This window comes from Magnolia sinica, chromosome 9 (genome assembly GCF_029962835.1).
Source record: "Magnolia sinica isolate HGM2019 chromosome 9, MsV1, whole genome shotgun sequence".
Taxonomy (NCBI): domain Eukaryota; kingdom Viridiplantae; phylum Streptophyta; class Magnoliopsida; order Magnoliales; family Magnoliaceae; genus Magnolia; species Magnolia sinica.
This window is the reverse complement of record NC_080581.1, coordinates 12,715,183-12,741,560: the sequence shown is the minus strand read 5'-3', so window position 1 is coordinate 12,741,560 and position 26,378 is coordinate 12,715,183. Positions and strand designations below refer to the sequence as shown.

The 26,378-nt window shown below is 39.4% G+C and overlaps 1 protein-coding gene across 4 annotated transcripts; it reads left to right on the top strand.

Annotated features, from left to right (window-relative positions):
* The first annotated feature begins 21,817 nt into the window (after positions 1-21,817).
* Positions 21,818-26,082, top strand: LOC131256922 (uncharacterized). Of its 4 annotated transcripts, none has more exons than XM_058258026.1 (4): positions 21,818-22,004; positions 22,695-22,785; positions 23,369-24,969; positions 25,587-26,082. In XM_058258026.1, exons 3-4 carry the CDS (start codon positions 23,419-23,421, stop codon positions 25,608-25,610), a joined length of 1,575 nt encoding a protein of 524 aa, XP_058114009.1. In that variant the 5' UTR covers positions 21,818-22,004; positions 22,695-22,785; positions 23,369-23,418; the 3' UTR covers positions 25,611-26,082. The 4 variants fall into 4 exon arrangements, with proteins under 4 accessions (XP_058114009.1, XP_058114007.1, XP_058114011.1 ...); XM_058258024.1 differs by having other exon boundaries at positions 21,818-22,016; XM_058258028.1 differs by lacking the exon at positions 21,818-22,004 and adding an exon at positions 22,215-22,338.
* Positions 26,083-26,378: the final 296 nt, after the last annotated feature.

The following is a 26,378-nucleotide window of genomic DNA, read 5'->3' as shown; positions in this document are numbered from 1 at the left end:
ATCCGGAGATCACAAAAGTTTTGGATCAAATTGATATTTGTGTTTTCCTTTTATTTATGTCCGCATGACCTTGTTAACAGGTTGGATGACAAATGAACATGATTGTGGGCCTTATAAAGGTTTATTATTTCATGTGGTGTGGTCCACCTGAGCTTTGGATATGATTCAATTTTGGAATCATGCCCTAAAATATATGAGATGAAGAACGGATGGACAGTGGATAAGATGCACACACACACACACACACACACACACACACACAAATGGATGCTCTGTGGGGCCCACCATGATGGATGTGTTTCATTCACACCATCTATCCATTTTCCAAATCATTTTACAGTATAAGCTCCAAAATGAGCTAGATCCAAATCTCAAGTGGACCACGTAACAGGAAGCAGTGTTGGTTGAACTTCCACCGTTAAATACTTTTTGGGGCCATGAAAATTTTGAAGAAAGCTGCGTGCTCAGTAGTTTTGAAGCTGGGCGATATAACAGAATGGATGGACGGCCTCGGCAATTGTCCTCCATTAAAAACTTTCTAAGGCCGACTGTAATATTTATTTGACATCTAACCTGTTGACCCCAGTTGGATGACCTTCAATCGCTACCATTTTGCTATGGTTCACCAAAGATTTAGATCTGCCTCATTTTTAAGATCAAGCCTTGAAATGATATGGAAAAATAAATGGAATGCGTGGGTAAAACACATACATAATGGTGGGCCCACAGATCACTGACCACTAGCCACCTTACTAGTGGCAGCCAAACAGCGTCCCAAACAAACGCTATGCTGGCCCGACCTAGCGCCGGCCTGCAGCGATTTCCCGCTGTCGCGGGACGTGGATTTCCTGAGAAAGCCTTTCACAGGAAGTTCCTGCGCAGGGATGCTAGCTGGGTTCCACTATGATGTTGATGATAAATCTACACCGTCCATCCTTTTTTGAGGTCATTATAGGAGATGAGACAAAAAAGGAGGTATATAAAAAACTCAAGTGGGCTGTACAATAGGAAACAGTGTAGATTCAGTGACCACCGTTTGAAACATCTGCATGCCAAGAAGTTTTCGTATCAGGTGAAGTTTTGGTTGTTTTCACTTCATCCGAGTGGGAATGACCTTATAAACGGTTTGGATGGTATATAAATATCAAGGTAGATTCCAGTAAGGTTTCAACGGTATAAAACTCTTTTCCCAAATTTCTCTCTCTGTTCGGCCCACTTGAGTTTTGGATACACCTCATTTTTTGTTAAATGTCATGAAATAAGCTCCCACAACGGATGAAAGGTGTGGATTTCTTACAAACATCACTGTTGCCCCACCTAGCATCGAACTTCCTGCTAAAGGCTCTCGCAGGAAATCCGTGTCCGCGGTCGCGGTCTAAGGTCAATCCGCGTTCGTCGGTGCCTCGGATTCCTTGGACGAGGGTTGGGTCCTGCCCGGACCGACTCCAGCAGCATGGACGGACTCAGTCCAAGCTTCACCCTTTTGAGGCCCACTGTGATGTATGCCTTTTATCTACTCCGTCTTTTCATTTAACAAATCATTTTAGTAGGTATGCTAAAAAAATTAAGCAGATCCAATGTCCAAGTGGACCACACGGTGGGGATTAAACATCCACCATTAAAAACATATCCAAAGCTCAGGTAAACCACACCACAGGAAAAAGTGGGAATAATGATTTCCACCGTTGAAAACTTGATAGGGCCCACAGTTATGTTTATTTGTCATCCAACCTGTTCATAAGATCACACATACATGGATGAATGAAAAACACAAACATCATCTTGATCCAAAACGTCCATGACCACCAAAATTTTTTCAGCGGTGGACATTCAATTCACACTGTTTCCTTTGGTGTGCTCTACTTTAGCGTTGTATATACTTCATTTTTTGTCTCAAGGCGTAAAACTATCTAGTAAAATGGATGGACGGAGTGGATAAAATACATAAATCACGGTGGACCCCACATGGTTTACTCAGTACGCTTATTGAGTTACTCAGTAGGCAATCCGCTCCCCAGTACCCAATTCGCTCCCCGTATTCCCACACCATGTGGGGCCCACACCATTTCTGTAGAGATGCAGCCGTGCTGGACAATATACTGAGGCATTAAAGCATATCGTGCCAAAGTACAGGACGTCATCATAGCCATTCATCGTCAGGGGAGACATTATAACCTCTCAGCCAACCACCTGATGCCACGTAAGGGAATCAAAGTCCATGGTCGGGCAAATCATAATACACCATGCGCCAAGAAAGACGTTTTATAGCCGTTGATTGCATAACCACTTTTTAAATTAAAAGGATATGCACCAAGGATTGCGTAAAAAAGCAACGCTGAGTACGGTCTCTCCCATACAAAAGCGCCAGATGCAGACGCACCAAACGTATCAACCTGGCACATGTGCACGGGATCCATAACGTTCATTCGGTGGCCCCCACCGTGAATGTTCATTTAGGTTAAAACAAACCCTTCAGGTCTGTTTATCTAGTGGGCCATAGATGTATGAAGGATTGGACGGTTAGGAACCGATGGCCTACATCTACGTTCTCATATCACTCAACTGATCGGTGGATCTTAATTTCGTGTGGAGTTCGCGTACAGGGCTCAGAGATTAGGCGTTTGGGATTAGCGTTCCTCTCAAGGAACTGATAAAAACAAAACAAAAAGACAACAGGGCCCACACCACACCGACCTAGCCGACGTGAAATTGACAGTTTAGTAGCCCGCAGGACAATCTAAAACTGTAGTCCGTGCAAACTCCGATGCATATGTGGGCCCCACCTCAGTGATTTCAACCTTTATCAGGAGAAATTGTCCTGAGTGGCCTACTCTGCCCAAGCTGCACCAAGGGGATGGTAAATCAGGGGACTTCTGCTTGAGAAATACTGAACTTTGAATCATGGACACTTGTTTGTTGAAACAGTATCATAAGATTTTTTTCATTATCAACCGTTAATATATGTCTAATATTTGTATGATCAAATAATTATAACTGTTCGCTGTTGACACGTCTAAATTGGTATTTGTAATTTTGTCAGTGTTTAGTGTTATTACTTGTTGTTTATGTATGATTGTATGAGATTTAACTATTTAAATGATGTTACGAGGAAACAAGATTTCAATGAAAGATAAACGAAAGATTTCTTCGATTACACTGACAGCTGAATTTGATTAAGGTATGAAAAGTTACGGGTAGACGAAAAAGATAAAGTTTAATTGACTATTGTAATAGGACATGTTACGTATTTTCCTCATGTGGTAGAGTTGATGGCTCACTGTAGTAGCCTTGTGACCAATAATGAATATTGACGGAATTATTATCGGGGCTATTGATAAATTTGACCAATAGACCGTAGCTTTGCATAAAGACATCCTTATGGTCAAAGATGCTTAAAGAGCTATGAAGCATTGTAACAATAATATCGGGTTGATCGAGTTTCATGGTGTACTATACATGTTCGAGTGCAGAAATGGATAATGATTACCAACACGTGGCATTATGAGAAATACTTTCATCCGCATAGTAGGAGCTGGACATGGGCATAACCAATGGCTTCCTACGATGAACTATTAACACACATGGTGTTACACAACAAGCCACAATTATCTAATGGCTCACACGTTTATTTATATATTAACGAACGGGAAACGTGACCATAAAGATTTATCTCTAGCTACCACACCAAATTTTTATAAATACGAAGAAGGTTGAAGAGTCTTGGGCTCTCACCAACCCAGCTCAACACTACTTTACCATGCAATGCTACGTATCTTATTTTAATTTACCTTAGTTTAATCCAGCCCATCTACACTGCTATACTGGATCGACTATAACCTATGAATAGTGTAATCCGTTATATATACACTACTACACTGAACCAACTTAGCTTATGAATAGTATAATTTTCTTCGTCTATGTCCAAGTCATTGGATTAAGAAAAATCATTTTTTTTCTTATTAGTGTTATTCACTTTTTCTACGCATAACTTGCTGGACTAAGAAAGACCTTAGCTCTAAGACCTTGCCATATATGTTACAGACATTAGATGGCTAATGATCAACTTTTGTAAGATTTTATTTTATTTTATTAATGTAATTTGATTTTTCATATTCTCAAATTGTTTTAATTGATTAATCTTTACTATCATGGGTAAAAAAGTCATTTCAATTAAAAGGTAAAAAGAACTTATTAGAAAGACGAACCATTCCATTTAGCATGATTTCTTTACAGATGGCTAAATAGATGGCCAAACTACTTGGTGTTGTTGATAGATGTCTTAAATCCATAAAGGCATGTTTGGACTGGTGGATTAGGTAGGAGTAGAGTGGAGTAGGTGGGATAGGGTTTTGAAATCTCATCCCGTCCTCCTACAATTCTGTTTGGGCGGCGCGGGTTTGACGACGGATGGGAGTAGTCTCTGGATTCGGGAGAGGATTCACTGGATTGCGAAATCCTGTCGACTTGAAATCTCGCCTCTTCGCTATCCCGTGCCCGATCCCATCCCTAGCCCATCTGCAGTCTAGCGTACGGACTGCGAGATGGGATTTCAGAGGCTTCTGATTTGGCAGGAGAGATGCTGGTGGTAGGTTTTCGTTTTGGCGCGAAATAGGGTTTATAACAACCACCATCAGGTCGCGATGGTCATCTTCATCGATCGGCTGTCATCGCGAACTGAAGGTCTGGTCGTCCTGAGGTAGGTCTTCTTCCTCACACAATGAGCATGAGACGCTGTTTTGTACTGTGCATATGTCTTGCATGTTCCAGATATGGATGATTTTTGTAGCATCCGAGAGGGCCATGAAGGGTTTTCATACATCTGATGTATATATGTGGATTCCGATGAAATAGGCCCTCCAATATGGAGTTGGCCTATCTGGCTGACTGCGATGGCTTCTAATCCAGGTCTGATATACATGTGCAGTTGGATTTCTTCTCCGCTCGTCCAATCTGCCATGTTTTTATTCCTTTTGCTCTAATCTTTCTTACAAAAATTTGTGAAATGGAGGTCACCACATCGTCTCATTCTCTTCACTTTCTGTTAACTCGGATGGACGAGATGTCATTGTAGAATGGCTGTGTGGGGTTTTTTTTATATCGATTCTCAGGTTTAGGCAGTATGGATTCATATTATAAAATGTCCTGGCAATTACATGATCCATGGGGTTTTGGGTTCTCTGAATATATATGAGGAATTTAACTCCTTGTTATTTTTTCGAATTCGTAAATCTCAAATGATATATAATCTACTGATATATGTACTATTTGCCATATATTGTTCATCTGAGAATCTCTTTTTACTAAATTGGAGGTGTTACAATCGTAGATCTCAGATGGATCTACTCTGGTTGGTTTTTATTGGAATCGAGATATGAATTTCTTTTATGGATACGTATGTTAACCACTGTTTGATCAATGCTATCTTCATTTGCAGATCCCTGTTCATGCTATCTTCTTTTGTTTTCATTTGAGATGAAATGTTTTCTTCTCGTTGAATGTATGCCTAGAAATTTTTCTTGTTTTCACATTCACTTTATACTGTGGATTTTCTCAGAACATCATTGTATGTTTGGTCATCTACTATCAATTTTCCTATTTTTTAAACTTGTCTTTGTTTTCTGCTTTACTGTTTCTCAGAAGGTGGGCCTATCGATGCTTACTTTCATATTGTGTGGAATTTTATTTAATATCGATTGATGAGTCATCTGAATATGTTGAATGTTTTGTCATTTGGGTTTTCTTCGATTTACATAAGATGGAAATTTATCTTCCTCTCTACAATTTTCTAATGAAATGTGTGGTTTCTGCTTCATGTATTGTAAGACCCGTGTCCTAATCCGTACCATTTCATTAGCTTCCGCGGTCCTTCTGGTCAAATTCCGGCAACCTTCGCACCGTATTCGGTATTTGCGCACGATCCTAAGTCAGGTCCCGCACACCGACGTCGGCTCGATCCGAAACTTATGTCTTGGTGATCGCGTCGTCGCCGCGGTTCCAACGCCGTGACTTGCGCACCGAACCGATACCCAGGTAAGAAGATGCCGATCAGCGTTTATTCCGAAGAAACACCGCGCGTTGCGGATTTCGAGGGAATCTCTACACAATTAGTCCCACTAATTAACCATAAATGCAACCATACCTCAAAGTACCTCACCCATTCCCTCTTTTTCCAAAAGTCCACCATCTTTCCACCTCACCATTCCTCTTTTCTCATTTTCAACCTCAACCATCCCTCTTCTCCACCAATTTCAAACTAAACCATACCTCTCATCACTCCTTTCTTACAACCACCACTCCACCCATCCCTCCATCCATTATTTCTATCTCTCCCTCTCATTCTCTAGCAAATTTTCCAAATCCCATGAGAAATTTCACTCATCCAACACTCCTCTCTCAACTTCAAGTGTGGCCCACCCTCTCATCTCCAATCTCAACCATTCATCCTTCATCAATCTCCATTAAAAGTGAAGGTAAGGAGCTAAGGAGTCCAAGGGAGCTAGGAGAAGGAAGATAAGGTGGGTGTTTTGCCATTATTCTAAAATTATAGGGCCCACTTGTTGGTGGGACCCATTTGGATGTATGTGATTTAATCAAGAGGGCCCATAGTGGCGGGGTTCCTCTATCTCACCGTGTATCTCTCTCTTTATCTCTCTCATTCTTTCTTTGTAATGGTGTGGATCCCACCGATAGGTTACATCTCCTCCGTCCATCCACATCAGACGGTGTGGCCCACTCTATTATAGGTGATGATCCGCACCCTCTACTGTTGGGATGGGCCCAATGCATCTTTTATATGTGTATATATATATATGTATGATATATTTTATATAATACATGTATATATATGTATATAATATATAATATAATATGTACTTATATATATATACAATATAAGATAAATATTAAATGTATTTGTATATATATATATATATATATATATATTGGTGGGCCACATTCACGTGGGACCCACCACATTTTTGTGAAAATATACGGACCGTCCAGCGTCCCTGGACGCTGGACGTTGCAACAATGGGTAAACAAAAAAAAAAAAAAGAAAGGGAGTGGTGGGCCACTCATGCAGGCCCCACTTTGATGTATATGTAAGATCCAAACCGTCCATATTGTTCCTCAACTCATTTTAGGCGTTGAGCCGAAAAATGAAGTTGATCCCATTTTCTGGCGGGCCGTACCATAGGAAACAGTGTTCCTACCTTCAGTTTACTCCCTAAGGCTCCTGCATATCAAAAATAGCCCGATATTGGACTCTATGGGCTTGTATCAAGCCATAGGGACCCATGGCTGGAGTGGATTTTGCGGATGTGGGCCCCGTCTATGAAAATCCGTAAAAAAATAAAATTTTCAAAAAAAAAAAAACAAAAGAGGGAGGCAGCAGCGCTGACGCTGCTGCTGCCACGCCGTACGGCGGGTGACGGACGGGCGACCGGGCTGGGGCTCACGGCCCCAGCTATGGGCCCCACGTGATGCGTTTCAGACATCAACACCGTGCATTTGATGGGTCCCCATATTTCAGCCGTCCACCCCAGAATTCAACTGTATATGGAACTCCGGTGGGCCATATCATTGAAAATCATGTGAAGACATACTAAAACATATAAAATCATTTGGCAGGGCCTACCTGAGTTTTGGATGTCGTTGAAACTTGGTCTGTACGGTCATTTAGATGGGACCCACATAATGGATGGGCTGGATTGTGAATCACATCTCGGTGGGCCCCAAAACAAAAAAAAAAATTTAAAAAAAAATTTTTTTTTTTTAAAAAGCAGCAGCAGCGCTGCTGCTGCTGCATTGACGGGCGGCCACGAGGCAGGGACCCACGGCTCCATCCGTGGGCCCCACCATGATGTATATTTTGCATCTCCACCGTCCATTTGGTGGGCCACCATTTGACATAGACCCCCCCCTCAAAAATCAGATCAATCCAGCGTTCGGGCGGCCCACATCACAAGAAAAAGTGTGAATTGAACTCTACCATTGAAACCCTTTCTGGGTCCACAGAATTTTCAGATCAAGCTGAAAATTTTTGCTCCCCTCCTCCCTGGCCCGTGTGACCTTATGAATAGGTTGGATTTCAAATAAATATTATGGTGGGCCCTAGGCCCATGTGGTGGAGCCATATTGATGTATTTCTGGCCATTGGGGAGGCCCACCTTGATATATATATAAGGCCCATGAGGTTAGGCCCATTCAACGTATTGGTGGCCCGATGTCAAGGCCCACTCTGATATATATAAGGGCCATGTTACGAAACCCATTGTGACGTATTCAAAGGCTCATGGGTTATGGCCCATTGCAATGTACATAAGGCCCACTAATGCGACCCACTTGATTTATATAAGGCCCATATGAGATGGCCCATTTGATGTATCTGAGCACTATGGGTCGAGGCCCAATGAGATGTATATTAGTCCATTGCAATGTGTGATTTCCTATGGTTTGTGTAATGGTGCTTTATGGCGGGCTAAGCCTTGGGAACAATGTTGGTTTGACGTCCACATTGTAAGGACAATGTTGGTTAAATGTCCGCATTGTCATACTCCTTAAGGTCACTGATAGGTTCATATTTATACTCTGCAGGCCGTCTAGGCCCATTTCTGTGATACGCAGAGCCCATCCCTATATGCATGTTTAGCATAGATCCATGGTTCATGATCATTCGCATCATATGTATGCCTGACATGAGGAGTGACCGATCATAGCATATGCCTTTGGGCAGACTGTTTATGGGCTCCCTGATAGGCGGAGTTGCCCCATATAAGTGCATGGTACATACAGACTGTTGCATGACTGATAATGTGACTCATGCACTTGCATTTGTGTGATTATAGTTACTATATGCCCTAGCGACATCAGGGCCATGGCCTCCACAGATACATCGTGGATGGCAGGATTGGAGACCGAAAATTTGGTTCTAGCATACGGGCACCATAGATGTCCCTGGGTGAAAATCCCTAAACCCGATGGTACCAGAGGATGACTCCAATGTCGAGACCGAGTGGATATGTGAGCGCACGAGGGCCGAATACCAGGAGGCCGCGTCTCCCACTGTGTCGTGGTCGGTTGGAAAGGAGTGTGGCCTTACTCGCCCGAGGGTAGGGGGCAATACTAGCCTAGTTTGACCACTCGTGAATGGGTCCGCTATCGACGTGCGGATAGGTATTGGCAATATTGGTCGGCGGATAGTGAGGTTTCTTACGCTCATTTCGACGTGCGGCTAGGGGAGCGACAGTGCCATTTGGAGTGTATCAAACCCCGGTGATTATCCGAATGAGAACTGTACAGATACATGTTGAGGATTGGCATGCTTGAGTTGCATCTTGCATCGCATGGCCGTGTTATGGCCGATAGCATTCATATCTTGCACCGCATAGCCTTGTACGGCTGATTGCATTCATGTGCTCATCACCATGATTCCGCATCACTCTGACCTTGCATTTTGAGTACGTTTATATTGCGCACACACTTACACCACCCTCTAAGCTTTCCATAAGCTTATGCACGATTGATGCGTGCAGGTGACGCCAGGACGCAGTCGCAGCCATAGTCTCGCTGTAGTTGGAGCGTGCAGCTGAGCTTCTGGAGTTTGCTTCTTTTGTTACATTGTATTTTTCCCTTTTGTCGCATTGTACTAAAAAGTTTTTGATCATAGTGGATTTTGTGGTGGTGTTCTTGTGGTTATTAGTTGTGGGTTATGCTTGTGTTATGCTCATTATGAATCAGACTGATGATTTGAAATCCTCCTTGTAGTATCCCAGGATCGGAACCTGGTGAATGGGTGCCGGGATCCGAAAATGGGGTTCTACGGAGGCTGTCGGCGCCGGATTCGGCGATCGGGAATTTTGTGAGCCCGGTTTCCGAGTTCGGGGCGTGACATGTATTGCTATTAATTTCCTTGGAGAGTTACTGTGATTGAATCCCATGTGTCGAATAAACTTCCTATTTAAACAAGTTTATTTCTCCCTATTACCAGTCAGTCCAAATGGATTTAGTGGCTTTGGTTTCCTTTGAATCAAGTTTTGAAAATTCATTTAAAATAAGTATATGAATCTGCGATTACTAGATCTATCTTCATTGTTAATCATCTGTGGATTCTGTTAAGTAAATTGCAGTGAACTCGTATATTAGCTGGAATGTATTCTCAGTAAATTTCCAGATATTACATTCCCATCCTAAAACCATATGGCATGGAATGATGCTGGTATTTTCCACTTGAGGTATATTTGTCAAGTGGCCTGTGTGTGCAAAGATTCGTATGTATCTTGCTCTTCACATTCAGTTTGGATATGACAATTGTTTCTTAGTTCATATACAAGAAAGAAATATACTTACAGGAAGAATTGTTTTGATTTTTATTGTTTTTCAACTGTGTTGATAATTGTTGTCTTCTGTGGTTTCGATGGTTTCCTTTGGATTCAATCTAGATATATTCAGTTAGATGCCTTCTTTAAGTAGGGAATATGCTTATTTCGATGGTTTCATTTGGATTCAATCCAGATATTTTCAGTTGGATACCTTCTTTAAGTGGGGAATATGCTTATTCTGTTTAACCTAAAGTCAAGTTCTTTCGTCGAATTCTGTTGGTTCTTCGCAGCCTGTTCTCATTGACTTGAAGTTCGCTGGTTTCATCTCTTGGATTTGTCTAACATCTTTGGTATGGTTACTCTTATATATTGTGTTACTGTTTCTCAGAATGTGGGCAAATGGATTCATTTATTAATAAACTGTGTAATTTCATTTACTATATGTGTGGGTAGATGGACTCTTTGTTAAGCATAGCTATGTTCCTTTTTGCACCTTCCCACCCTTAAAGTCTTATGCTATGGCATGATGTATATAAATTCATTTACTTACATCTGCCAAAAGCTCTCTTTGTACAAAGATTATTTCGTATCCCATTCTTCACATTTAGTTTCCCATTGGAAGCAGTTTCTTGGTTTATATATAGAGGAAGATTTGTTAGGATGTGGGGTAACTGATAAAATGAACTACATACTATTTTTTTTTTTTTTTAATAATGTTCATGCTTTCCTCATGGTTTTGAGACGATAATAATTCATTCTATCATGTTTTTGTTTCAAATCATCAAGATAATTATCTTGATGATCAGAAAAATGCAATCTTCTTTCATACATAAAAACTTTGTTTTAGTATCTTACCTTATGAATTTTAGTTAAAGTCCAATTATCTAAGAGTAGAAATAAGCAGGCCATAATGCGCCTGCCTCTTTTTTCTTCCTAGAGAAATTTTACTTTCGGATGCATTTGGATGCTTGATCGAATTTAATTGTTGAACATTCATTTATCACTACTTAATAATGCTCCCGAATCAGATCGTTGTAGCTGCTTGTTTATTTATTCCATTCAGAATTGTAATTAGCAGGTATTCTCGTCTCCTCAAGTTAATGGCATGGTAACATTAATCCTTAAGTATGTAGTTCATTATTCCCCATTGGAAGCATGATATTACGATTCTATATTTTCCTTCATGACTGTCTGTAGTTCATTTTTTGGATTGTGGGTATCTGAGGATTATTTTCTGTTGTATACTTATTGATTCCACAACTATGAAAGCTACTTTCAACTGTGAAAGCAACTTCCTGAAAATGTGCATCGCCATAAGGACATAATTTTTAAGCATGTAGATGCACTCATAATATGTTATTAATCTTTAGTTCTGTTGTAAAACCAATGTTTGGCTTTCAGTCATTTGTTGGTACTGTTTCTTTACTTCTCCAAGTATCCAACGGAAACTATGAAAGCAACTTTCAAGTATTAAATGATATTATGATTCTACATTTTCCTTCATGACTGTATGTAGTTCATTTTTAGGATGTGGGGTAACTGATGACTATTTTCATTTGTTGTGGACTTATTGAGTCCAGGTGCACCGTAATGCGAACAATGTCATAATGCGCCCACTTCAGATAGATGAGACCCATTATTTTTCTATTCCATTATCAGTCTCAATGTAATTGGAAATGCTATATAAATCTACCAGATTGGAGGAGTTCATCCCTTGGATCAATGAATTGAAAATATATGATTAAGAAATATACAACATTGTCCTAGAAAGAAAAAAAGAAGAAGGGAAAAAAAAATTTCAAAGGGTTTCAACTTGGGCATCACTATCTTCACTTCTTTTTTATGTAATGAGGTCCACTTGGAATTTGGATTTGTTCATTTTTGAACTCATGGCCGAAAATGATCTCACCAAATGAATGGGCATGTATGTATACAACACATATTATGGTGGGGCCCACAGAACTTGGTGACATCACTTCACTAATGAGATAGCTATTGTAGCCGTCAGTAGCTAATCCATGTCCTTAATAGGTGTGGTGCAAAATCAAGTTGAAAACCTAAAAAATTCACGTACATGTGGCTCACATGAGCATTGTTGTGTCCTTATTGTAGGATTTGTTTTTTTTTTTTTTTTTTCCTTTTAATCAAGTGTGTCAGATGAATAGATTGGACGACAAGTATATACAGATCAATGGACCCCACACACCATCAGTCATGAATGTTCAGCTTGCATCAGATATTAACAGGGGTCAGATATTAAGGAATGGGCAACCCCAACATGCATTTTTTTGTTCTATTATTTTGATTGCTGATTTTTTGGTTTTTTTTAGTTAATGCAGAATATTTTTATTGAATGGAAATTCAAAATTATAGTAGATATACAAAAATAGAAAAAAAAAAAAGAATAAAAAATGAGAAGTTACAAACTGTAAAATGATCTGGTAGTTAATATTGCACACTCCATTCAAATTTCAAGCCAATGACATAAATGCGAACAACATCTAATTTACATTCAATGGTGTATGACGGGACTTGCTTATTATGGTCGTTTGTCATTCTATCTGAATGAATATTTTCATTGCGTTTTGTTCTATTTTATAGGAAACAATACTGAGCACATCGTTCTTGTTCATTACAGATACGTGTAAGAGGTAAGTTTCTACTCTTCTTTTCATATGGGAAAACAGATTTATTTATTTTTTTTCCATTTTAGGCGACAAGATCTCTTTGAAATGTACTTGATTAACAATCTAGGATTAATGATGAATACTAAAATATCCACAACTGGTTGATTTCATTCCAGAATATGCATGTTAGCGTGGATTTGCCATATCACTGTTTCTGCCTATCATCTAATGTGTTGCTGCCAAGACATCTGATGTATTGTTGCCAATTAGATGATGTTTCTACCAATCACTGTTTCCATTGTTTTCATATGGTGTGGTCCACTTTCGCTTGGGATATGCTTAAATTTTGGAGTTGATACGTGAAATTTTCTTTAAAAATGTATAGACAACGTGGATAAACTACATACATTCACTATGGGTCTAACAGAGTTTCATGGTACGATAAAAGCATATTGAGTGACTATTAAATATAATATTTCTTGCCATACACAGCTGTATCCGGTGCCGTGTGGGTTCACATGGATGTACGTAGAAAATCCACCATGTTCATCTGTTTTGAAAGACTATTAATTAAATTCATGCAAGATTCTGATCCATTTACCTTCTTGTGTTTCAATTTTTGATAAACAGTTGGATATTCTGATCTAGGAGTAGAGATTAAGATGCACAACTCAAATAAAGATTGGTAATCATTTGGTTAAAATTTTACCATAATTGGATGTGTACAAATAAGTTTTTGACAAGGGTCCATGGTATGTGCGTGTGCCCCTTTAAATTTTTTGGATGATTTCTATGTTATATGATGGAATTATGAGATTCTGACCTAGTACTTTCTTGCGCTTCAATTCAAGTTGGTCCCATATAACCAACACCATCTAATTAACCAACACCATCAGATTTTTATGTTTCTGTCACATATCTTGTTTGTTTTAACCCTCAATTAATTTTCTTTTCGCTATGTCAGGATTTTCAATTGAAATTCTTAGCTTCAAAATTTTTTTAAAGAGAATCAAATTTGATTGCTGATCTTTAATTAAATCATCGTATCTAAAATTTTTAATTTGATTGCTGAGACATTAACAAAATCATGGTATAAGTAATTTTTAACATATAATCATAGTTGAACTTATCCCACCATTTAAGTTAATTCAATTTGTTGTCGAAGATGAGATGAAAGAACTTTAGATGTTCCCAAAAGCCTTACATGCAAGAAAACTCAACTTATAACCAGAGACAAATTGAAGGAACGATTGACTGTTTAAATAGATGAAAATTTTCTAAGCTTGTAGAGTAGGTTTATTCCTCATATCGTAGGAGAAATACTGTTAAATACCGTCAATTTCAGTATATGAACCTGATAGTGTTGGTTATTAGTTGGTGATGGAGAGTGAAGATTCCGGAGAAGATACAGATAGTATCATAGTTGCTCGGGCGATGATGGCTTGTGTGGCGGCTGTCGGGGAATATTGTTGTGAATACATGTTCAAACAGTCGGCTCGTCATGGAGATGATGAGCGAGCCAGGTTCATCAACTCTATCATTAGGGCCAGTGATCGGGATTGTGTCACGCAACTTAGGATGAATTGAGAGACATTCTTCGAACTATGTACCCAGCTATGTGAGAAGACAATGCTTCGTGATACTCCATGCGTGAGTCTTGAAGAACATTTAGTTATTTTCCTCCACACATTGGGGCACAATGTTCGGAATCGGGTCATTGGTCATAGATTCATTCGATCGGGTGAAACAGTGAGTCGTCACTTTCACCGCGTACTAGATGCAATTATATCTCTGTACCCCCTTTTCGTTAAACAGGTCGGACCAGCGACTCCCTCTGAGATATCGACAAACGCAAATTAGGTTGTTTACTTTCAGGTATTATTTATGGTGAGTCGGATTTCTATGTACCTATTTTTTTTTTACTTCCTTTCATTCACACCTTAATCCAATGCATATAGGATTGTGTTGGGGCAATTGATGGTATACACATTCCAGCTCATGTGCCTGTTGGTGACCATGCGAGCTTCTACAATCAGAAGGGGATCCTCTCCCAAAATGTATTGGCGGTGTGTTCATTTGATATGAATTTCATATACATATTGGCCGGTTGGGAGGGTTCTGCGTCGGATGCGAGGGTCCTATACAATGCATTGAGTCGATCAGATGTCCCTTGGTTGTCCCACATGGTATTGGTTATCTTTTAAGAGATTGCCAATCTATTTCATCTACTCGAATTATTTGATTGTTCACTCAAAGGGACTTTGATTCAAATGTGTAGGAAAATATTACATTGTCGATGCCGAATATGCACATTCACCCCATTTTCTAGCTCCATACTAGGGCGTTCGATACCACTTATAAGAGTATCGAACCGGGAGAGCACCTGCCAACAGAAAGAAACTGTTTAATTACTGATACGCACAGTTGCGTAATGCAATTGAATATTGTTTTAGTGTTATGAAAGGCAGATTCCCCATCTTGAAGACCGCCATGCAGTATGAATTCCACACACAGGTCCAAATTGTGATAGCTTGCCGTGTATTACACAATTTCATACGTACAGGAACAGAATCTTAAGAAGAGATGGAATACGCTGGAATATCTGTTGCTAATGGGGAGAGTAACCTAATGCCTCATAAGGTATCAACAAACGACGAGCGACAAGGTTACCGTGAGTATCTTAGCGTGAAAAGGATGCTTAGATTCACGTGCGCAATGATATCGCAACCAGAATGTCGGCGGATGCGCAGCAAAATAGTAGGAGTAGATAATTGCTCATTATATGTTATAAATTCCATGACTTGCTGTTATTTACTTTCACAAAACGTTGCGTACCTGACAATGGAATTGGGATCTTCCAACTTCTGACTAGATAAATTCATTATATGGAGATACCAAATGATGATTTTGCTAATCATTCTTTTGAAATAGTTGTCATTCTTATGATTATGGTTGACATTTGTAAATCATCATATGTACTTGATATTCAAGTGGTATGGCAGACCGGATGTTTAATGATCTATCGACGCCAACACATTCACCGGTCAAGACACCAGTAGTGCCTACATGATCTTCCCCATGCATGAAGACAGTGAAATCCCTAGCCGAGCCTACGTCCCGAGCCCCAAAAATAAAATGGACTCCCGATATGGATCAGGTTATGATTGACATATTTCTGGAACAAGTGGCATTGGGACACAAGGGCGATAATGGTTTCAAACGTGAGGCGTACCAAATTGCTAAAGAAGCCGTGACAAAGCATATATACCAATATAGTCCTCAAGTGGCAGAATGTGTCGAACTGATTAAGGTATTACAAGAGGGAGTACACTGCAGTGAAGGATATGCTGGCGGCTAGCGGTTTTGGATGGGACAGTGAGAGGATGGTGGTGATGGTTCCCGATGAAGTCTGGGAGGAATATCTTAAGGTATGATTTTTGAAATATACAGCTTCCACCATCTGATGTGTTATTAACTCGCATAATGTACTTACAATTGTTCATTGTACGGCTTGCAGTCTCACCCGCGTGTGGAAAGAATCCGCGGGAAATGGATTGAGAGAATGGATGATTTTGCAGTTATCGTCGGTTCGGACCAGGCAACGGAACGTTATGTCCACAATAGTAGGAGTATAGCTGCATTAGCATCATCATCTCATCTTCAACGAGAACTCAATGATGCATGGAGAGAGCTGGATGATGATATCAACGATACAATTGACTTGTCAGATGATTTTGTTACAGACTCCACAGGGACCATCTCGTTCTTGCCAGACAGTCCTTCGATGGGACAACACGGCTCACGTATCACTTCCACTCACACAACTATTCCAATGCTACTCAAAGTGGGAGCGCAGGAAGGAAACGATCGGACCCTCCTCGTTCATGTGAAGTACTCGGGGCCTCTCTGCAGACTGTCGCCGATTCAATGCTGAAATTTGGCCTCGGAAAGTCAGTGAATCGCACTTCCAAAGTACTTGATGTATTAGAAGAGGTCCAAGGCCTGAGCAACTCAGAGTTTTTTGAGGTTGGTCAGGTCTTAAGTAAGGACAAGGGTTGGGATCGTTCTTTGTGAGTCTGCGACCTGAGCGCCGCATTGACTAGTTGAAGAAAATACTCCATGACCACTTTGGTGATTAAGGTGTCGGATCCATCAGAGGATTTAATATCTTTGGTTATGTTTTTTTGCTTGTTAGTTGTTAGCATGTAATAACTTTGATTTACTTGATCCGGTACTTGGTGTTTTTTTTTTTTTTTTTAGATTTATTTTTTTGGACTGACAAACATGGTGGTATATCCATAGTATATTAAAATATGACTTTTGCGATGGCGACAACTTTTATGTAGTTAACATCTTTTATATGGTTTCACATGAACTAAATTGGTAAGTTTATTTTCTTAAGACAGATAAGACCATACAATCTGCTTGCTTGGAAGGGTATGTACTGACAATTAGATTTTGTTTTCATTTCCTAGTCTATTTGTACTTTACAATAGGACAGTACTGCATGTAAACTTTGTTTGAGAATTTCTATTCCAATACACGAATCTCGTGCTAATTACGTCCATGTCATTGCAGATGGGAAAGGAGAAGTATTACGTCGTCGTGGTGGGACGTAGGCCTGGAATATACATGTGTTGGGACGACGCGAGGTTGGAGGTGGAGGGATTTAGTGGAGCAAGACACCGCGCATTCAGGAACTGAAAAGATGCAGTTGCATGCTGGGACAGTCACTTCAGTAAGGCATGTACACCGTCGAGACCTTGCACGGATTCTTATGCGGTTCAGTTTGCTGCATTTTCTAATGAGCTGGACATTTCTCATTCTTCGTCATCGTCCATCCGACAGATGATACGCGCGGCACAGGAGACGCTGGCCATGGTTTCTAGGGCCGTGTCGATTGATGATCTTCCCCCATCAGACAGAGAGATATTTTGTGCCCTTCTAGTTGGCGTCGGTGTCCTTTTTCTTACCTTCCTTGTTATTTTTAAGTTCTAGCCCAACACGGATGACTGCATATCTTTATATGTCACTTGTTTCTTTTCTTCTCATTTTCCCACGCAACTTATGTTTGACATTGTCTTTTGCTTCACATGTTTTCATATATCTCTACTTTCGACTGCCATACACCTGTTGGGATCTATCCGTATCACACCACTTTCACTTGATGTAGTCCATGCGGATACACGGCTATGTTCCATGGTGATAGTGATATTGATTGAATAAACTAGGTATTAAAGGCACTGATGAGACATACCTCATGTGGTGTGGTACACCTGAGGTAAATCGGGCCTCCAATTTTTGGGCAACGATGTAAGGTGATATGTCAAAGTGTGTTGAATGAGGGTCGACCTTTAAAAACACCAGTGGGGTCCACATGCAGCTAATACTCGTTGATATCTGTGTTTTATATCTCCATCTGGGCCTGTGTGGCCTAATGAACAGATTTGATTTGAAATTATCTAGTAAAATAATGGGCATTGCAGCTATATCTTAATGTGGTGTGGTCCACTTGAGATAAATCGCGCCTCCAATTTTTGGGACAAAAGTGTAAGATGATATGTTAAAATGGATGAAGGGCATGGATGAAACATTTATATCATCACGTGGCGCAAAGAGCACAAACAACCAGCCACGTCGTTGTCTGCAGGGGATGTATGCAATCCGTCCGTTGGCGCGAGTGGGACGTCGATTGGCTACTCCCCCTGCCACCAGCCAATGGCTGGTGGTCGGTGCTTTGTGGGCCCCAACATGACGTATGTGTTTCATCCATGCTGTCCATCTATTTTTACATATCATTTTATGGTATGAGACCAAAAATGAGGTATATATCAATCTCAATTGAACCACATTACAGGAAACAATGTCGAATGAGAGTCGGCCATTAAAAACCTTTTGGGGGCCATAAAAGTTTTGGATTAAGCTGATTTTTTTTTCCCCTTCATTTGTGCATGTATGACCTATTTACAGATTGGATATCAAATAAACAGTATAGTGGGCCTTAGGATGATTTTAATGGTGGATATCCAATCGTTATTGTTTTCCTATGGTGTGGTCCACCCGAGATTTATATCCCTCTCAAATTTTGTGTCAGGCCCTAAAATGATCTTTAAAAATGGATGAGTGGAATGGATGAAACACATACATATGGTGGGTCCCACATATCACCGACCACCAGCCACAGGGCTGGTGGCAGGGGGAGAAGCCAATCCTTTCCCGCGCGAATGGGGTTATAACCGTCCCTTTCTAAGTAACGTTGGCACAAGTATATCAATCCCATACAATCCTATGCCCAGCCAAACACACTTTGGTTTTGAAATCTCATCCCATCCGCCTACCCAAACATGGTACTAGCTGGGCCGATGGATATAACAATCTAGTGGGATTGCATGTAATCCACTGACAAACTCATTATTACATTGATAGTTGTGCAATCCACCCTAATACAACCCACTCCCACCTAATCCGCCCGTCCAAACACGCCCTAAAATCATCAATTTATTGATTACAGGTTCGATGCCATCAAAGTCGGCTTAATGCCATCGAGTATTTTTCGAATTTTCTCTGTTGGTTGCTGGACATATTGGTGCAATTTTTCGATGATATCGAAGATGCGTTCGATGCTATCAAAGCTGGGTACTTCGATGACATTGAAGTTTAAGTGTCAATGACGTCGAACTTTTTACGCAAAATTTTGCGGATTCACCGAATCTGTAAAATTTATTTCTGATTTCTTTTGAGATTCTTTTCAAGGCTATATATATGGGTGTAAGCGGGATTGGGAGGTATTCTAAGAGTTTCTAAATCGTCTTAGGGTTTTAAAGGGTGTAGTAATGGTGAGATTCGAGGTTGTTTGAATCAAGTAATTTCTCTCTTTGTAATTTTTGCTTTCTTAGTGATATTTGTCGCTTTGTGCCGTGATTTTTTCTTGAAAGAGTTTTTCCACGTTAAATCTCTATGTTCTTCGTCTTTTTTGTTTGGTGCTTTTAGATTGCTATACTAAATTCATCTGTGTTTACTTTCGTGGTTTCGACAACACTTAATTGTTTGTCATTGATGACCAATCATATTTTTTCTATTTTAGTGCTCGGGGTTAAAGGTATTCAGTTTAGATTGAGCTGTATTAGGTTTTGGCATGCCCGACATTATACATATGAGTCGGGATCCTCTGTTATCTAGTCAACAGGGATTTCCTGTTACCCTAATGGTTTGGCGTCCGAAGCTTCTTTTTTTTTTTTTTTTTTAGTGAGTGGTGACGTGGACCAATGAGGATTAAGGTATCAGGAAATGTCTGTTGACCAGATAACAGAGGATCCGGACTCTATACATATATACCAATGACTAAATTTTAAGGAAAATATGTGTATGACATGTATACAATTTCTAGGTGCCTACATGCCATCCATCACAACTTTTAGAGTATTAAAGTTTCTCTTTTTATTGGCCCAACCTACTACAAGGATATCTCCATGGCACAACATGGCTCGAGCTATGTGGGACCCACTTGATGTATACATTTTATCCGGTATTGTTTATCTAATTTTCCATCTCAATTTAAGACATGAGCTCAAAAGTGATTTAATCCAAAGCAAAAGTGAACCACAACAAAAAATCAATCCCCAATGTTGAAAACTTTGCAAGGGCCAATCGTGATATTTTATTAGCTGTTCAACTGGTTCTTAAAGCCACAAAAATCTATATAAAGAGAAAATAAATATATAAGCTTGACACAAAACTTTCCTGGCTCTAAAAAAGTTTTCAACATTGAGCATGGTGTGGTCCACCTAAGCTTTGGATTTGTTTCATTTCTAAGATCACGTCAAAAAAATAAGCTGAAAAAATAGAAGAAGTGTGTATTAGGGTGAAATGGCAATCCGCTTTTGACCCAAAAAAATGTGTCTCCATAGGGAAGCGGATTGCCTCATGAGTAGGGCTAATATTAAGTCTGTGTTTCATCACAATGCATATTCATTTTACCAACTCATTTTTAAGACAAGAAATAAGAATTAAATTAGGTCTCATGTGCAACTTCATAGAAAACGGTGGAAATTTAATGCTTACCATTGAAAATTTCTTGAGGCCACAGAAGTTTTTAGATCAAGTTAATATTGTGTTTTTTTTTTTTTTCATCCATGTCTACGTGACCTCATTAGCATCTTAGATGACAAATAAATATCACTGTGACCCTAGGAAGGTTTTAACGGTGGTTTATGTCATCATCCCCATTTATTTTTTTTTGGTGTGGCCCACTTGAGATTTGGATATTCTTTAGTTTTTGGATCATGCCATAAAATGATCTAAAAAAAGAGATGGATGGTGTGGATAAAACACATACATCAACAGTGGGCCCCACTGAGTTTACGTACGCAATCCGCTTCCTCTGGATGGATGCCACAGTGGGGTCCACCTAAAAGTACAATCTGCACGGTTTTGCAGCACTGGTTATCCATGGATGGGGCCCACTCTACTACATCTTTACCAAATAAATGAATAACTAATAAGAGAAATTAACGGATGTCTCGACTCCCATGTAAATGTGTGGCCCACCTGATGGCTGTACTTCCATGATTTTAAATGCATGGAGTCTACACAATCAGGGAAGTCCTCCGATCTTACACAAGTGTCTCGTTCTCACCGTTGTATTTTCTTTCTCGTTCCACATTCGATAGTCCACGCACCAAAAACCATACGGAATCGAGGAATCCTGGCCCTTCAAACAAGTGGTCACCGGATAGACGGTTAAGAAAGAAAATGCAGAAACTGTTTGGACAGTCCCGCGGACTACAAATTGCCAGTCGCAAGGAGGTTGGGTACGCGGTTGCGGTTAAGGCAAGTGAAGCATAGATAGAAAATCATTCGGTTTGTATTCGTTTCTCCAACTTAGAAAATCTCCGTCTTGTCTTTTCCTTTCTTAAAAAATCAAAGAAGAATAAAACGGTTAGAAAATAAGAAAATATTAAAAACTCACATTCAAATCCTCAAAAGAAATATAGAAAAGATGCGTGAATTCAAAGGAGGGACCCTTGATCTAGAATAGAAGAAATTTTCAAAATCACGGGTCATTTCTCAAGTAAACTTTTTTTTTTTTTCCCTATTTTTTGAATTTTGTATTTTGGAATATCTTTTTTTTATGATAATTTAGGAAATGGGTTTTATTTATTTGTTGTTGAATTTGTGGTTTTTTAAATTTTATTATTATTTGTATCATTTGAATCCAAGGAATTATTTGTAAGAGGATTTGAGAAAGCTTCAAAAACTTCTCAAGTAGCTCTCTCTCTCTCTCTCTCGTGAGAGTTCTTCAAAAACATGTGTCCTCTCTCCCTCTCTCTCACAAAAAGATGAAGAATCCTTTTATTATTCAAATTTTGGAATTGGGTTTTACTTATTTATTGGTAAATTTGCAGTCTCTTGTATTATATAAATCCAAGGATCGTTTGGTTAAGATGTATTGCGAATGTTTCAAATCCACGGTCATTTGTCAAGTAGCCTTTCCCTTTTCTCTAATTTTATTTTTTATTTTTGTGGGTTAGTGGGGTTTTGACCTTTTTCTTATTTTAATGATGAGGAATCTTCTTTTTATGCAAATTTAGGAATTGGGTTTTATTTATATACTTACGAATTTGTGTTTTTCTGGTTTTTTATTACAGATGTTTGTTTGATGTATTTTTGGCCAAAAGCTTGCAACATAAATTGGGTTTCTTAGAAGAGGGGTGTGTATGCTAATAATTTGATAATTTTCTGATTTCAGGCCTGTTTTGGAGTGAAAGATTCGTAACTTCACCGTTCTCAATCCAATTCTCATTCCAAGGACTGGTTTAGGTCTGTGCACCGACGTTCGGGTAAGGCCGTTTATTTCATTACTTGGTCTTTTTGCAAATTTTAGAATTTCCTATCCATTTGGAATTTATATGCTTGATATGGGGTTCTCCAGTCAAACTCTTAATTTCAATTCTTTTCTGGAAAAGAAGAGTATGTTTGGATGCACTGCGGAATTGAATTGCAATTAGTAGTCTAGTGAAGTTGAAATTACCGAACTTTAATTTTCTTCCTTAGCAATCATACATTCATATTAAGGATCTTGGCTTCAAATTGCAATTATGTTACTTTCAAGTTGGATTGGGAAGAAAGTTAACTGCAACCAAATCCTGTTTCCTGATTATGAATACTAACTAGATGTTGGTAGTTTTTTTTCTTTTTCATTCCTTCTTGATGAGACTGAATGTTTTCATTTCAATTCGCTTGTGTATCCAAACTAGCCAACAGGAAGATGGCTTCCGGAAATTGGGCGGTCTTTTCTATCCATCTTAAGATCGGATTCCTTTTTTATTTGTCTGATGTTGGTTTCTTTAAAAAAAAAAAAAAATTAAAAAAAATCATGACTTCTTTAGAAATAACTGTTTATTTCATTTGGGTTTCTTACAGATTGAAAGGTTTTGTTCTTCATTCCGTTCAAGAACTTGAACGGATGTGTCATGGCTGAAACTAGTCTATGTTCAGCTACAATAATAACTGACATTTCTGGTTTAAAAGAAGCCCTCCTTAACCAACAGAAAGTCATTCAAAATCTCTACTTTGAGCTAGAAGAGGAAAGAGAAGCCTCGGCATCAGCAGCAAGTGAAGTGTTATCCATGATTTTACGTGTACAGGGAGAGAGGGCTGCTGAGAAGATGGAAGCCCATCAATACAAGAGAATGACAGAGGAGAAAATACAACATGCTGAGGAATCTTTGGCATTATTCGAAGAACTCGTGTACCGGAAAGAAATGGAGATTGCTTCACTCGAGTTCCAAGTTCAAGCTTATAAGCACAAATTCTTGAGCATGGGTTTTTCCGATCTTGACTTCAGAGAAACAGAATTTCCTGAAAATCCATTTTTGTGCAAAAATGATGTTGATTTTGACAAAACGAAGACTAGTGGAGCAACGAGAAGGGCCACCTCTCTGCCCATCATACCATCCAAAGGCTCGTACTCGAGGAAGCAGTATGTTGAAAGAGGATCATCAAGCCAAAGAACCAATGAAGGGAATGATCATGAATTTGAAGTTCAGTGTGAAACTGCTGGGCCCACCAACTGTCTGATTAGAAAAGCCGATCATGCAGATTATAATGGTACACACGAAGAGATGCAGAATGTCTCTGAGGAATCTGTGACCGAAGATTACAATTCTTGCCGGAAACAGATTGAGCAGGTGAAAGAGTTATCTCATACTAAATCTGCTGACGAAGGAATCGAATCCGAATGGGTTTTGGCAAATAAGGAGCTTCAGTCGACGATTGCTGCATATTCCACGAGTTTGATGGCTGGATCCCATTCCTGTTTGTGGCATTCAGCAGCAAGCAGTGACCAACTGTATGATTCCACAAGTGGAGTAAAGGAGATTAAGTTGAATTCCACAGCTGAATTCTCATGCTCAAGTTCACAAGCTGAAGATTCGGAGAATGTACCAGACTTCAATGTACATACAAGTGCTTGTCTGAAAACTGAAACAGTTGAAAATACATACAATTCGGCAAATGTTCATGATATATTTGAAGTCCCACAAAATCAAGCGGCACAATATCCAACCTCGGAAGGTGAGAACAGGATCGAGAAACCAGATTCCACGCCACTTGAAACAATCAAATACGATTTCTTTAAAGACGAAGCCCAATGGGTGAAGAAGGCATTGATTTCCACCCATGAAGAGAATGTAAAGAAGGCATTGATATACGCCCACCAAGATGAGAAACTTTCTACACAATGGAACGGAGCCACAACCGATTGTCATTGGCCTCTTACTATAGATCCAGAAACTTGCAACAGCCCATCTCAAGCTGAGGTCGAACAGCTCAATAAACGATTGCAGCTGCTTGAGGATGAAAGACAGTTAATGAAGCAAGAAGCTTCAGACAGGAGGAAGGAGGAAATGAAATTGTTGGGGGAGATATGTGAACAAATCAAAGGGATAGAGTCCCATTTAAAAAGCCAGAAAGCCAAAAAGCACCCTAAGCAGGATGATTCCTCACTGGCATTTTTCATGGAGGTATTATTTCTTCTCTGCATAACAACTTGATTATTTTTATTTACCAATTTTTAGCATCTCACACCACTTCTTCGTCTTATGAACATTCTAGTTTGTAGAACTTACAAAGTGACAAATTGGGTTTTAAGGCCTGTTTGGGCGTGCATCAGGATGGGAATGGAATCAAATGCGCATCAGTCCATGTGCATTTTGCTAGAGTGGAGCACGCTTCCCACAAAATGCAGATTGGAGGATGTGCTTAACACTCCTATCCACTAACTACTCTCCCAGAATGAAACAGAATGGTAATCAGTGGGACCCATTATCATCAGTTATCATCCCATTCTCATTCTACGTGTCAAACGTGCATACCCGTCTGCATTTTTAGGTATATGCAATCTGGGCCTTGGTTTCCTCTTGCTAGCTACCTGGTGTAGAACATCTTCTAGTGAGACTTACATACAGAAGAATGTGATTGATGTGCATGACATTCACCCAATTTTCTACTTTTGGTACTAGAATAGTATGAAGAAGTGTGTGCATCAAACAGTATGCCTTATTTATTTTTTTATTTTTTATTTTTTATGAATGTCACTACAATACATATGTTTTATGCCACAGTATATTTGTGTGAACAGGCAATGCTGTCCTTTTCGATATAGTCCTGTGTACGGGTACCATCTCTTTCTCTTGATTCTCGTTAATCTCTACATGACAGAGATTTCAGATGTTCCCTAGGATTGTAAGAATTGTAAAAAAAAAAAAAAAAAGGAAAAAAAGGGAAAAAAGCCAATTAGTGTGGATTGGATTTTCTTTTTGACACGAAATATATACTGTATGCGGGTTGCACATTGTATGTCACATGCTGTATTTCTCTTGATTCTCGTTAATCTCTACATGACATAGATTTCAGATGTTCCTTAGGATTGTAAGAATTGTAAAAGAAGAAGAAGAAGAAGAAGAAGAAGAAGAAAAGAAAAGAAAAGAAAAAAGCGAATTAGTGTGGATTGGATTTTCTTTCTGACATGAAATATATACTGTATACGGATTGCACATTGTATATCACATGCTGTATAATGTAAATACTCTTGTGCATAGATTTGCAAACTAATACATTTCATTGTTCTGTCTTCATTTGAAAAGCATTCTGAATTGTTAATAGGATTGAAATTTCATACCTGGTCAAAGATAAGAGAGAATAGTTCTTTCAAGGTTTACTAAATCCCAAACGTATGTATAGCCTAGCCCACACACATGGATCTGCATGTCCAATGCAGCAGGTATGTAATGTCTGACCTATCAACAATCAGGTGGGGCTCACCATATATATGCCCTGCACTAATATCAGGCTGGTCAAATCATCAAGAGGGTTCCAAAAGTAGTTTTAGCCATCCATATGTTTCCTACTGTTTAGCCAGATTATGCGTGGC